The sequence below is a fragment of the Nipponia nippon genome, unplaced genomic scaffold, assembly GCF_047370975.1.
Source record: "Nipponia nippon isolate SJK-2023a ecotype South Korea unplaced genomic scaffold, ASM4737097v1 scaffold_22, whole genome shotgun sequence".
Taxonomy (NCBI): domain Eukaryota; kingdom Metazoa; phylum Chordata; class Aves; order Pelecaniformes; family Threskiornithidae; genus Nipponia; species Nipponia nippon.
This window is the reverse complement of record NW_028262339.1, coordinates 6,855,283-6,868,211: the sequence shown is the minus strand read 5'-3', so window position 1 is coordinate 6,868,211 and position 12,929 is coordinate 6,855,283. Positions and strand designations below refer to the sequence as shown.

Below are 12,929 nucleotides of genomic sequence, written 5' to 3'. Positions count from 1 at the left end.
TCAGCCAAGGGTGTCCCCTTTTCTACACCAGGTGCATTTCCCATTTCTTTCTCATTTATGTGCTGTTTACACTGATCAGGCCATGCACCACCTTTTTTTTTTTCCACCTTTTTTTTTTTTCCTCCTTTTCTTTTTCCTTGTGTGATTTGTGCCAATCAGGCCATGCACCCCCTAAATCACTAGTCTCAAGTCTGCTCAGGGAATTTTAACACTCACCTTTCAGAGCCTCCCACTCCAAAGGTCCCAGGTAAATTCACCCGCTGCCAGCAGTTGGATGTTTGGAGACAGGAGGATCTGAGGGTGCTGGCCTAGGGTCCCATCTAGGGTGCCAAACTATTAAAGGAGCAGCAGCTGCCCAAGCATTCACACACCATTCAGGGAGTCACACACACACACCCCACCCAAGACTTTACCTGCTAGAACCAGAGTCCCTTTGCAGCAGGCAGCTCCATTGAGCCAACGGGTGCCCCTTTCCGACTCCTTGCTCGCACACACACTCTCCCTCGGGCGCTTTCTCTCCCCTCAGGCTTGACCCTAGGTTTCCCCAAAGCAGAGTCTCTGACACCATGTACGCCAGGCAAATTTATTGAGTGGTACAGTGGTGAAGAGCAGCTCGAGCTGGGTGCCTCTGGAGAGGGACCCCGAACAAAGAAATCCCTGGGCAATTATACCCTTACAGGTTAAGTTCCCCTCCCCTCATGCGACGGTTTGGTCCAATAGCAGTATTTGGGTCTGGGGTCTTCTTGATCCTTATTGGATCCTTTCCCTGCCTCCAGGCGGAACATTCCTTTTCTTATCTTGAATAGTTGCAACTTCTGCCAATGGTTGTGACTACTTTCTGGTTTGCACTGGTTTCAGGGCCTTCCTTCACGTAGCTACGTAGGAGTTCAGCATACGGTCAGCGTATCTAGGTGAAAGTTCACAGCTTGCAGTCTAAGGCTTCAACAGGCCTTGCTCCTAATGCTACGTATTGGGTTCCATTTGAGCTTAGAAAGTGACTTATAGAAGAGACAGGCTCAGGAGGATTTCAGACAGCTGATCAATAGTGCCAGTATCAGTAGCAGGTTTGGAGGCTGAGGGGCTCAAAGGATTCAGACTACTTTCTGAGAACGGCTTCCCTTCAGCGTTTAACAGCCATACCTATCTCTTAATTTCTAAGATTAGCAGATCAGTAGGCCTGTCTGTCAGACGGTTTCTAGGCAGATCTCTGGCAGTTATCCTGGAGTTCAGCATGAAGACATCAAAAGCTAAGATGACACTTTATCTATGCAAATGAACAGGACATTCAAAAGTGTGCATGCTGGTCAAGAACACAAAGTTTTTAAGGATTTCTAGAAAAGCCTAGCTTCACAAACCTCACTTCAGGACCCTTCTCACACTGCCAGGTACTGGCCAGACTCAGAGGAAACACTGCTCTCCTAGGACACCCTCCAGCCTAAACAGGATGAAAAAAACATTTCTTATAGTGTATGCACTTCAGACCAGGCAAGGGACCTTCTCTTCTCTATTTCTCTATTTGCTTTCAGCAGGGGATCATGTTTCAAAACAGTTTTTGATCACTTTAGTAGCAGTTCAGAACAGCTCTCAGGTTACACCTGGAAAACAAACTTCTACCTCAGCCCTTTGGATGAGGAAAACACTGCCCAACTCCTTTGGCCTTCAACATCGGATGACCCATCTGTCTCAGACCATGTGGAACTGAAAGCTTTTATACTGGGAAGGAAGAGAGGGGAGAGGAAAAAAAAAAAAAGGAAAAAAAAAAAGAGTCCCAAGGTGCTAATGTTATTCTATACTTCAAAGTGTGGGATGCGGGAAGGGACAAATGGTAACTTTAATAGAACAAAGCAGCAGAATTGTGTTACCCAAGCAAACTACTATGATAAACCCCAGCCAGCTTCTGAACTGCAAGGATTCTTCCAAGCATCCAGTCCTTACTTGCAAGATACAGACCAGAAGCTACAAAGCAGACAAAGCCACTGGAAATGCTGTACCAGACTTGTTCTGTCCCACTTATGAGCCCAATGCCAGCGTTTCCAGGCACATGGAAAAAAATCGCACACATCCAGTCACAGCAACAGCCCCTCACATACACAAGGTTTCACTATAAACTCCATCACTTAAAAATCAACTGAAACCCCGACACACAGGTTCAGAGTATTCTTTTAATGCAAGTGTTAAATCCCTTTGTAAAAATTTCCTAATTCTTGGCTGCTGAAGAGGGAAAAGAAACCTACTTCCTAAGCTTACTATCACAGCTGCATAATATACTATCCTACCCTGCAATAGCAGGGCTGCACCAGACCACCTCTTCAGGTTCTGGTCACTCCACAGCCATGCAAACGTGCATGCACATGCCAATTCCACTCCTCTACTATTATCATGGGGTTTCTAGAAAATACTTAAGAGTATTTTTTTTTTTGTCTGCCGACAGCTTTTCTAAACTTGCTAAATCTCACTACTATGCCTACTGCCCTCAACATGAATAAAGAGGGCCAGTCTTGTAACGTCTGCTGCCTCTACTTGACAAAACACACACCACACACAAATAGGGCATGCAACAAGTCTACATCAGTTTTTACGGATAGTTTTCTTCCCCATCACAAAGGTTAAAAGTTATAAAAACAAACCACAACCACACTAAAAATACTTAAACAATTTTTCAACACTTCCACCATAAGGAAAAAGTGTTTCTCTTGCTGCTAAGGGTTAATTCGAGTTTGTAGACCTTCACAGGAGAGCCTTTCAGTTCACAAGACAATTATTTTGTTCTCAACTTTTTTAAAGCACTAGCTACAACAAGAAAACAAGGATTGGTACATCAAGTCTAAATAATGCACAGTTTGATATACTGGAAATCTCAGTAGTATCTTCAGTGCTAACATGAATGTCATGGTTTAACCCCAGCCAGCAACTAAGCACCACACAGCCGCTCGCTCACACCCCACAACCAGTGGGATGGAGGAGAGAATCGGAAGGGTAAAAAGAAGAAAACTCGTGGGTTGAGATAAAGACAGTTTAATAATTGAAGTAAAATAAAATAGAACAGTAGTAAGAATAATAAAACAAATACTAATAATTACAGAATAATAATAAACAAAGCAAGTCATACACTGTACAATTGCTCACCACCTGCCGACCAGTGCCCAGCATGTCCCCGAGCAGTGATCACTACCCCCAGTCAACTCCACCACTTCATATACTGGGCATGACATCATATGGTGTGGAAGAGCCCCTTGGCCAGTCTGGGTCAGCTGCCCTGGCTGTGCCCCCTCCCAGCTTCTTGTGCACCTGGCAGAGCATGGGAAGCTGAAAAGTCCTTGACTAGTGTAAACTCTACTCAGCAAGAACCAAAACATCAGTGTGTTATCAACATTATTCGCATCCTAAAACCAAAACACAGCACTATACCAGCTACTAGGAAGAAAATTAACTCTATGCCAGCTGAAAGTGGGGATAGTGCAGAATCCTGAAGTGCAGAACTCTGAAAAATTAGTAGAATATTTGGAAAAAGTATGTGGTCACCCTGGCCATTCTAGGGAGACACAAATCACTGCAATGTGCTGGGGCCTGGCCCATGCCTACTGAGCCCTATTAAACACTATTCAAAACCCTCAAGCGGAAGAGAAGGTCTCTGGATCTGACAACAAAACGACAGGCACTGCGGCTACGCCAGAGAACCAACCCGTACCAGTATCAGTCACCCCTATACACAAGAAAATCAACTCGTTTAGTAAGGGCTGATGATGAGCCAGGGCCATCAAGAGAGCAGGAGGAGGAAGAGGCAGAACCCATAAATGAGATGGTAACCACCCGATCCCTGTCCCTCAGTGAGCTGCGAGATATGCGAAAAGATTTCAGTTGTTGTCCAGGTGAGCACATCATCACCTGGCTGCTCCGATGCTGGGATAGCGGGGCCAGTAGCCTGGAATTAGAGGGTAGGGAAGCCAAGCAGCTGGGATCCCTTTCTAGGGAAGGGGGAATTGACAAAGCGATTGGAAAAGGGGCACAAGCCCTCAGCCTCTGGAGGCGACTCCTGTCAGGCGTGAAGGAAAGGTGTCCCTTCAAGGAAGATGTTATATGTCACCCAGGCAAGTGGACCACCATGCAGAGAGGTATCCAGTACCAGAGGGAATTAGCTGTGCTGGAAGTGATTTATAGTGACCTGGACAACGAGCAGTTACCCAAAGATCCAGATGAAGTCCAGTGCACAAGACCCACGTGGTGGAAGTTTGTACAGAGCGCACCATCATCGTATGCAAACTCTTTGGCAATAATGACCTGGAAAGATGAAGAGGGACCAACGGTGGATGAAATGGCTAGCCAACTCCGACAATACTAAGAAAGTCTCTCTTCCTCCCTACAGGCCTGCATCTCGGCTGTGGAGAAACTGCCTGACGCGCTAGCTGAGAAATTATCCCAGGAGTTCCAGTGATTCAAAGAGGACATGTCCTGCTCCCCACCTGTATGGGCCAATATCATCCCAGCCATTAAGAGTAAGCATCCCTCTGTTCCAGAGAGAAGATATAGCGGATACACACCATGGGCCATCCTGTGGTTTTACCTGCGTGACCACGGAAAGGACATGAGGAAGTGGGATGGAAAATCTACCTTGACCCTAGAGGCACGAGTACGTGAGTTGCAAGGAAAAACAACTACAAAAGGGGGTTCTCCCAGGAAAAAATGCTGCTCCGGTTTCCAGGGAGCAGTTCCCCAGAGAGAGCAGAAGGGCTGATTTTGCTTCTGATCTTAATAAAGGGATTTTTGATTCGCATTTACAAGAAGTGAGTAACGAATGCTATGACCAGGACTAGAGGGGCCCTACCTCCAGCCAGGTGGAGGAACGGGACAACCAGGTTTACTGGACTGTGTGGATTCGATGGCCTGTCACATCAGACCCACAGGAGTATAAGGCTCTAGTGGACACCGGTGCACAGTGTACCCTAATGCCATCAAGCTATAAAGGGGCAGAACCCACCCGTATTTCTGGAGTGATAGGGGGATCCCAACAGCTGACTGTATTGGAGGCTGAAGTGAGCCTAACCGGGAAGGAGTGGCAGAAGCACCCCATTGTGACTGGCCCAGAGGCTCTGTGCATCCCTGGCATAGACTACCTCAGGTGAGGTTATTTCAAGGACCCAAAACGGTACCAGTGGGCTGAATGAAGTCACACATCATGCAACTGATGCTACGTGGATTAAGTGGGTCACATTAATCACACAACAGGCTCAAGTAGGAAGCCCCAGAAAATGAGAAGCAATATGCTCTGTTCACTGATGGGTCCTGTCATCTTGTAGGGAAGCATTGGAAGTGGAAAGCAAACCCATCTGGGCTGCCGCATTGTGGCAAGATATTGCTGCCCGGATAAAGAACCTGGTTGTAAAAGTATGTCACATAGATGCTCACATACCCAAGAGTCAGGCCACAAAAGAACATCAAAACCACCAGCAGGTGGATCATGCTGCTAAGATTGAAGTGGCTCAGGTCAATCTGGACTGGCAACAGAAGGGTGGATCGTTTATAGCTTGGTGGGCCCACCAAGAGATGCAATATATAGATGGGCTCGTGATCGAGGGGTGGACTTGTCCATGGACACTATTGCACAGGTTGTCCATGAATGCAAAATGCGCTGCAATCACGCAAGCCAAGCGGTTCAAGCCTCTCTGGTATGGAGGACGATGGCTGAAATATAAATATGGGGAGGCCTGGCAGATTGATTATATCACACTCCCACAAACCCGCCAAGGCAAGCGCCATGTGGTTACAATGGTGGAAGCAACCACCGGATGGCTGGAAACATATCCCATGCCACCGCCCGGAACACTATCCTGGGCCTTGAAAAGCAAGTCCTATGACAACATGGCACCCCAGAAAGAATTGAGTCAGAGAATGGGACTCATTTCCGAAACAGCCTCATAGACACCTGGGCCAAAGAGCATGGCATTGAGTGGGTATATCACATCCCCTATCACGCACCAGCCTCCGGGAAAATCAAACGATACAATGGACTGTTAAAGACTACACTGAGAGCAATGGGCGGTGGGACATTCAAACACTGGGATACCCATTTAGCAAAGGCCACCTGGTTAGTCAACACTAGGGGATCTGCCAATCGAGCTGGCCCTGCCCAGTCAGAACTGTTACGTACTGTAGAGGGGGATAAAGTCCCTGTAGTGCACATAAAAAAACATGATGGGGAAGACAGTCTGGGTTATTCCTGCCTCGGGCAAAGGTAAGCCCATTTGTGGGATTGCTTTTGCTCAAGGACCGGGGTGCACTTGGTGGGTGATGCGGGAGGATGGGGAAGTCCGATGTGTACCTCAAGGGGATTTTATTTTGGGTGAGAATAGCCAAAGAACTGAATTGTATAATGTTAGTTGCTATATAGAATCATAGCATCATAGATTTGTTAAGGTTGGAAAAGACCCTTAAGATCATCGATTCCAACCGTTAACCTATCACTGCCAAGTCCACCGCTAAACCATGTCCCTAAGCACCACATCTACACATCTTTTAAATATCTCCAGGGATGAGGACTCAACCACCTCCCTGGGCAACCTGTTCCAGTGCCTGACTACTCTTTCGGTGAAGAAGTTTTTCCTAATATCCAACCGAAATCTGCCCTGGTGCAACTTGAGGCCGTTTCCTTTTGTCCTATCACTTGTTACTTGGGAGAATGGACCGACCCCCACCTCACTACAACCTCCTTTCAGGTAGTTGTAGAGAGCGATAAGGTCTCCCCTCAGCCTCCTCTTCTCCAGACTAAACAACCCCAGCTCCCTCAGCCGCTCCTCATAAGACTTGTTCTCTAGACCCTAGGGATAGAGGGATAGCCCACAGACTAAGGGAATGTTTTCTATGTGTGTGTATATATCAAAAGACTGGAAAAGTGGTGGTGATTAATTGGAATGTATTGGAAAGGGTAAGACCTGGGCATGACGCATATGGTATGGAATAAGGGGTGGATACTGTCCTGGTTTCAGCTGGGATAGTGTTGATTTTTCTTCCTAGTAGCTGGTATAGTGCTGTGTTTTGGATTTAGGATGAGAATAGTGTTGATAACACACTGATGTTTTAGTTGTTGCTAAGTAGTGCTTACACTAGTCAAGGACTTTTCAGCTTCCCATGCTCTGCCAGGTGCACAAGAAGCTGGGAGGGGGCACAGCCAGGACAGCTGACCCAGACTGGCCAAAGGGCTGTTCCATACCATATAACATCATGCCCAGTATATAAAGCTGGGGGAGTTGACTGGGGGGCAGCAATCAGTGCTCAGGGATGAGCTGGGCATCGGTCGGCAGGTGGTAAGCAATCATGTAGTGTATCACTTGCTTTGTGTATTATTATTGTATTATTATTATTACTACTACTATTTTATTTTACTGCAATTATTAAACCTGTTCTTATCTCAACCCATGAGTTTCCTGACTTTCACCCTTCCAATTTTCTCCCCCATCCCACCAGGGTGGGGGGAAGTGAGCAAGCAGCTGTGTAGTGCTTAGTTGCTGCCTGGGGTTAAACCACGACACCAAGTTATACATAACAAAGCACCTTCAAGCAGAGAGTGAGACAGACTGGAGTAAACAGAGAGGAACACGTAAGGGAACCTTTCCCAGATGGGTAACAAACAGATAAACACATTCAAGTGTTCTGCAGAAAGCAGCTGGGGCACACCACACACAAGCAAGCATATAACATAAAAGCAAAGCGGCTACATGCTCATAAGAAGTCTTTGACTACTTGGTGATGATCTAGCATCTCCCATGGCTGCCAGACAGCTGGCCTTCCTTCATAAGTGTCATTTCAGAAGCTACCAAAAGCACAGGACCACTCTACCTGTCCATTTATGCAGCCACAAAGTCCCACACGCCTGTCCCACACTTCCTTCTCTGGCAAGATTGTCCAGGGTCCCAATGTAGTAGTGTAACCATTATGTCAACTTCTTCAGAGCTCATTAACCAAGCATAATTGTGTCTATGAAGTAAAAAAACATCCTTAAAGTGAAAACACACATACCCTGACATGGGGGGGGGGGGGATATAAAAAACCCACAAACCACAACCCCTCAGATTGCTTTTTTACATGAAGAATTTTATGTGAGCAAAACTGTAATTTGACAGAGATGTTTCTTTACAAAACACCTGGATTTTTCACACGAGTATCTAATAGCAGTTTTGCACTAAGAGCAATGGCTATAAAAATCAGCCACGGAGAGCATCCTGCAGGTTCATACCACAACTCACGCCAGACACACGTATTTAACACCCATCCCGTGCAAGTATCCCGTCCTTGGGGAGCACCTCTCAGATCAAACTGCGCACAAACACTGTCTAATTCTTCCCCCAGACCTCCCATATATTGTAAGACTCAACTAGAACCGCACCAGTCCTCTGCGCCTCCAGCTGCTCAGGTGCTCTGGCTGGCCGTCCTTCCTCGGACGGGCTCCTCAGTCTTACCGCCGCTTCCCACCCCCCCGGGGCACTCCCTTCCCCGGCGCTGGAGCCCACCGGCCGAGGCGCCAGCCAGGCCGGGGCGCTCCGGGACGCCGCTGCGTTTGGAGGAGCGACCTTTCAACAGAAGCAGGAGCAGAGCCGCTGCCGCCCGCCTGTCCCCGTGGGCGGCTTCCGCCGCTGCTACCGACAGCACCCAAGGAGATGCCGGGGTGGGGGGGTAAGGAGAAAAGAAGAGCACGACGGAAAGGCCGGGTGAGCAGCGGTGACCACGGGCGCCCCAAGATGACGCAGCAGCCACCGATGAACACGGTCCCAGCAAGGACGCTGAGGGGAGGACCCTTACATAACGATGGCGGCGCGCGGGCCCGACCTCAGCACCGTCGCCACCACCCTCCAGCCCCCTGGCGAGGCGGCGGCTCCCGGAGACGGCACGGCCCCACCCGCCCCTCACCAGCAGCTGCATGTCAGCGCGAACAGCGGGCACCTGGAACCGGTCTATCTCCTCCATCATGGTGGTGAAGGCGAGGCGGGAAGAAAGAAGAGTGAACGCGGGGAGACTCCTCAAGCGCCGAGAGACGACACCGCCGCCCACCGCAGATACTGCCTTATCATCGGTGCTGCCTCCTCATCGTCGTCATCGTCGCCACCACTCGCCGCCGAAGTGACTCAGCCGCACCGCTTCCGGATGCGGCTGCTACCGCCCCGTTCTATATTTGCATATTCATGAAGAGGGCGGGGCCTCTAGCAATAATTCCGGGGCCCGGATACTCAGTTCCCTGCGGCGTCTGCTCCACTGTTGCTGGGACATACCATTCCCTTCCCTCAGGGGGGAGGTGGGGGGGAAGGAATACCCAGCGCCGACGGCCTGATTGGCCGCACGCCGCTTCCGGCACGTTGCCATGGTTGCCGCTATCAACTTCCGGCCCGTAGTTGGTCGGGAGGGCGTGGGGCTGTTGTGAGGAGTGGCCGGTGGCAGAGAGCCGCTGCGGCAGCCGCCATGTCAGCCAAGCCGGGCAACAGGCACCGGCAGGTAAGGATCTGTCCCGAGCGGGTATCGTAGCAAGGTGACGCCACGCTCCCGTGTGATAGCGCTGTGGTGACGTCACTGCAGTGCTTCTTGCTGCGGGGGGATAGCGGTTCATACGAGGGAGCGTCGCTCTGCGGCCCTGCTCTGGTTCTGCTGCCTTCAGCTTCTGCTCTGAGTGGGTGCTGCAGTGTCACTGGTGTAACACCAGGCCCACAATGACATCATCATTCCCAGCACCACCACAAGTTACATCACCATGCATAGCCCAGCTCGTTTCCCTCCAGGGTGCCCTGCAGAGCTGTAACCCCGCAGGGCTCGGTGGGACACGGGGGCTCAGCACAGCCCCTCCTTGGCACTGCTTGCTGTGTGTTTACATCATGTTGCATTGCTCTGTCCCTGCACTGAGGTATGTCATCACCTTGCCAGTGACACCCTGCATGTTCCATGGCACTTCTATGCATTGCCACCCTACTCAGGCAAACCAGCGCATCCCAAAGCCACAGCACTCCACACTGTGTCACTGTACTGTTGCATCCCTGTGAGACTGCAGAGGTCTTCGGACATCATTATGTCATGCCATTTTGTCACTGTTACAGCACGTGACACTTCCCTTCCAGGACAGGTTTTAATGTGCTTGAGATGTCCCCAGTCTGTCAGAGAATTTTTAAGGGATGCTGAATTGACAGGTTGAAATCCCTGTTTTTAAAAAGTTTTTAAAAATGCTTTCAATTATACTTAGCTGTAACTTTTATCACTTTCCTTTTGTTTTACTATTTGGTCTTCTCTCAGTTCTGACAATGAAGTGACATCATCTTCTAACCTTCATGGCCCTAACCTTACTCTGGGAGCAGCAGCGTGGGTGGATGTGTGTCTGTGAGACCTCGCTGTCTGCCTTCAGGCTCTGCATGGGCATGTCTGCATGCATCCTCTCACAGGATGAAAGTCTCAGTCAGATTCATTCCTGGATCTCATCTGCTACTGGAGTACCAAAGTGTTTGATTTAAAAGCAGAAGCTGACCTGGCAGATAAAACCTTCTTCATAACAGGTTTAGGTCAATCCCAATGTATTTGATCTTTGGGGTGGGGGAAAGAGGGTTAGCATAGGTGGCCCAGAAGTGACTGAGAACAAGCAGCCTGCTTTCTCAGTCCAGAACACATGCCAGAAAGCTATAACTGACCAAGGAAAGCAGAAGGAAAAAAAGAGGGACCGATGTGATGGTTCAGAGCTGTGAGGTGATAGCTGAGATCCCTGGACAATCCCAGTGGCCTGTGAGGGGGTCCAGACAGCAGGAGCTTTTTCAACAACGAGGGAACAGCAACCCTTGCTGATCATCTGGTTCCCATCTAATTACCCAAGGGTGATTCATCTAGACTCTGGTTTATCCACACTAGGGCTGTATAGACTCTATACAGACCTATGTGACTTCTGAAGCCTGAGCTAATAAACCCCGCTAAGCGTGAGCTGACATTGCAGAACCAGATCAGATCTCCCTGCTCCTGCAACCAAGGGTTGGAGCCTGAAAACCAGAAGTACTGAAATGGTTCTGCATGGGCCTGATGTCTCTGGGAGCCATCTGTGTATTTCTGCACACGTGGTAGAAGGGCTTGTGGACTTTAGAGTAGGCAAGAATAAGAGAGAGGATCACTGTGACATTCCTAATGCTTCTACTAAGAAATGCTAGTAATTATCAAGTTGCAAAAGGCTTTATAAAGTTTGCAGAGGGCACAAATTCAGAACCGAAGACCACATCCAGTCCTAGATAATGAAGATGTTTATGCTAAAATTGTAAAACCCATTAATAATAATAATGATATAAACTAAACCTGTGATGAAATGTTTGCACTGAATTTCAGTTTCTTTTATTTTTAGAATTTCCACATAAATATTTTCAATCATTTTCAGTAGCCGTTATCTCAAATATTCTGAAACAGAGAGGCTTTGATTCACATGTTATTTGAAAAACTTAATTAATGTGCTGTAAAGGCATTAAATTTATTTTAAAGCTCTTGAAACATCATAAACTGTTTAAACTCTTTGGATTTTTGGCTTTTCACATAACTTTCATTACAATAACTTAAAAGAAAATAATTTTAACTTGTCCTGTATTGCCTTTCCTATATTTGCCTTGAGCTTGTTAAATCTGATTGCTGTTTCATGTCCTTTTATCTACTAGAATATTCTTGCAGTGGAGGAATTGTGTGGATGACTAGCTGGCTCTGGAGTCCAGAGGCTTTTGCCTCATTTTCCCTGACTCAAAATATAGCCGACATCTCAGTGGCTTTCAGAGTCCAGGGAGTGGATGGCTGTGCTTTTGCACTACTCACCACCTGATCGGGGCCTGATGATTAGTATTTACCGAGCCCTGATGACCACTGTAAAATTAATTGGTGAGTCAAGGTCTAGATCACAGTTCTTGACAAGAAAATCTCCTTTGAAAATAAGTGAGTAAGCTCCTGCACTTCTGTCATATATATTCCTCCTCTCTGCCAGTGTTCATAGTGAGGCAGGAAACAAGCCTGCTACTTGCCAGTGAGGCTGTTTTTACTGCTGAGCATAATTTCCATAGGCTTTCCGTCCTTGTCCCTTTCATTGCAAATTCTCCTCTAGCACTATGCTCTTTTCACCTGTCCCTGTGCTTTTCATTCCTCTGTTTCCTATGTATTGCTTTGTTCTGTTCTGCTTCCTCATTTTTATGTTGCTGACTGCTTTCCCTTTGAAAATTTTCTTCCTGAGATTGTTCTCAAAGCCAAGATAGTTACGTGAACACTATCAAGTCCTTCCCTTTTACCGTGTGTCACTTCCAGCCCCTCCTTTGCTTTCATGGCTGTGTGTTCTTCAAGTGCTTTGTGATCATTTCTTCTTTTTTTCTTCTTCTTTTCCCTTACAGGTGGTGGTTGCCTGCCCTTCTTCTGTGCCTGTCTTGTATCTGCCTTCTCCTCTGACATCAGTTTCTTGCTTTATTTAACTCTCCATTTCTTCATCCGGGTGACTTCAGCCTCCAGTTCAATCTCCAGCCACCTGATGTCTTTTTCTTTTTCTTTGAATGGAATCTCCCATATTCTTGGGTGAAAATATGTCAAAAGCTGGTTGGCCATCAGAGATAAAGGTAGTGGCCTTCTGGATGAATCATTAATTAGCATCTTTAGGCTCTTGTATGTTTGTGTACATTAATAAGAAATGCGTTTCAGTGTTAAGTCTGTTAAAATAATTGGATGTGCCTGGATCTTTGTGTTCCCAATGCAGCTTTGTAAATAATAATACTTATGTATGCTCTGTACTTCAATAACATACTTCCTTTCAGGTCTGAAATGTGTTATGCGCAGTTGAGCCCCACAGCATTTTGGGAAGATGCAGAATTATGTAAAGGCATAAGCCAACATCCCTAAATCAGACTGAAGGGAACAGAAGAATTAGATTCTCAGCTCTCCTGAAAATGAGGTCTTGATTATGACAA

At 47.6% G+C, this 12,929-nt stretch overlaps 2 protein-coding genes across 9 annotated transcripts in view; one reads left to right on the top strand and one right to left on the bottom strand.

Annotated features, from left to right (window-relative positions):
• Positions 1–9,243, bottom strand: part of LOC104008541 (protein FAM219A) — a 130,307-nt gene extending 121,064 nt beyond the window's left edge. For 5 of the 7 annotated variants that reach the window (XM_087760301.1, XM_087760302.1, XM_087760305.1 and 2 more), the window contains exon 1: positions 8,899–9,243. In XM_087760301.1, the coding sequence (XP_087616427.1) occupies positions 8,899–8,958 (60 nt within the window). In that variant the 5' untranslated portion in view covers positions 8,959–9,243. The remainder of the gene's footprint in view (positions 1–8,898) is intronic. The other 2 variants (XM_087760303.1, XM_087760308.1) reach the window with 1 other exon arrangement.
• Positions 9,244–9,370: 127 nt separating this feature from the next.
• The window catches only part of LOC148055458 (dynein axonemal intermediate chain 1-like), a 36,947-nt gene continuing 33,388 nt past the window's right edge, over positions 9,371–12,929 (top strand). The window contains exons 1-2 of one of the 2 annotated variants that reach the window (XR_015705366.1): positions 9,371–9,477; positions 12,363–12,581. Coding sequence is in view for 1 of the 2 variants with exons in the window: in XM_087760409.1 (XP_087616535.1) it covers positions 9,445–9,477 (33 nt within the window). In the remaining variant the exon portion in view is untranslated. The remainder of the gene's footprint in view (positions 9,478–12,362; positions 12,582–12,929) is intronic. The other variant, XM_087760409.1, reaches the window with a different exon arrangement.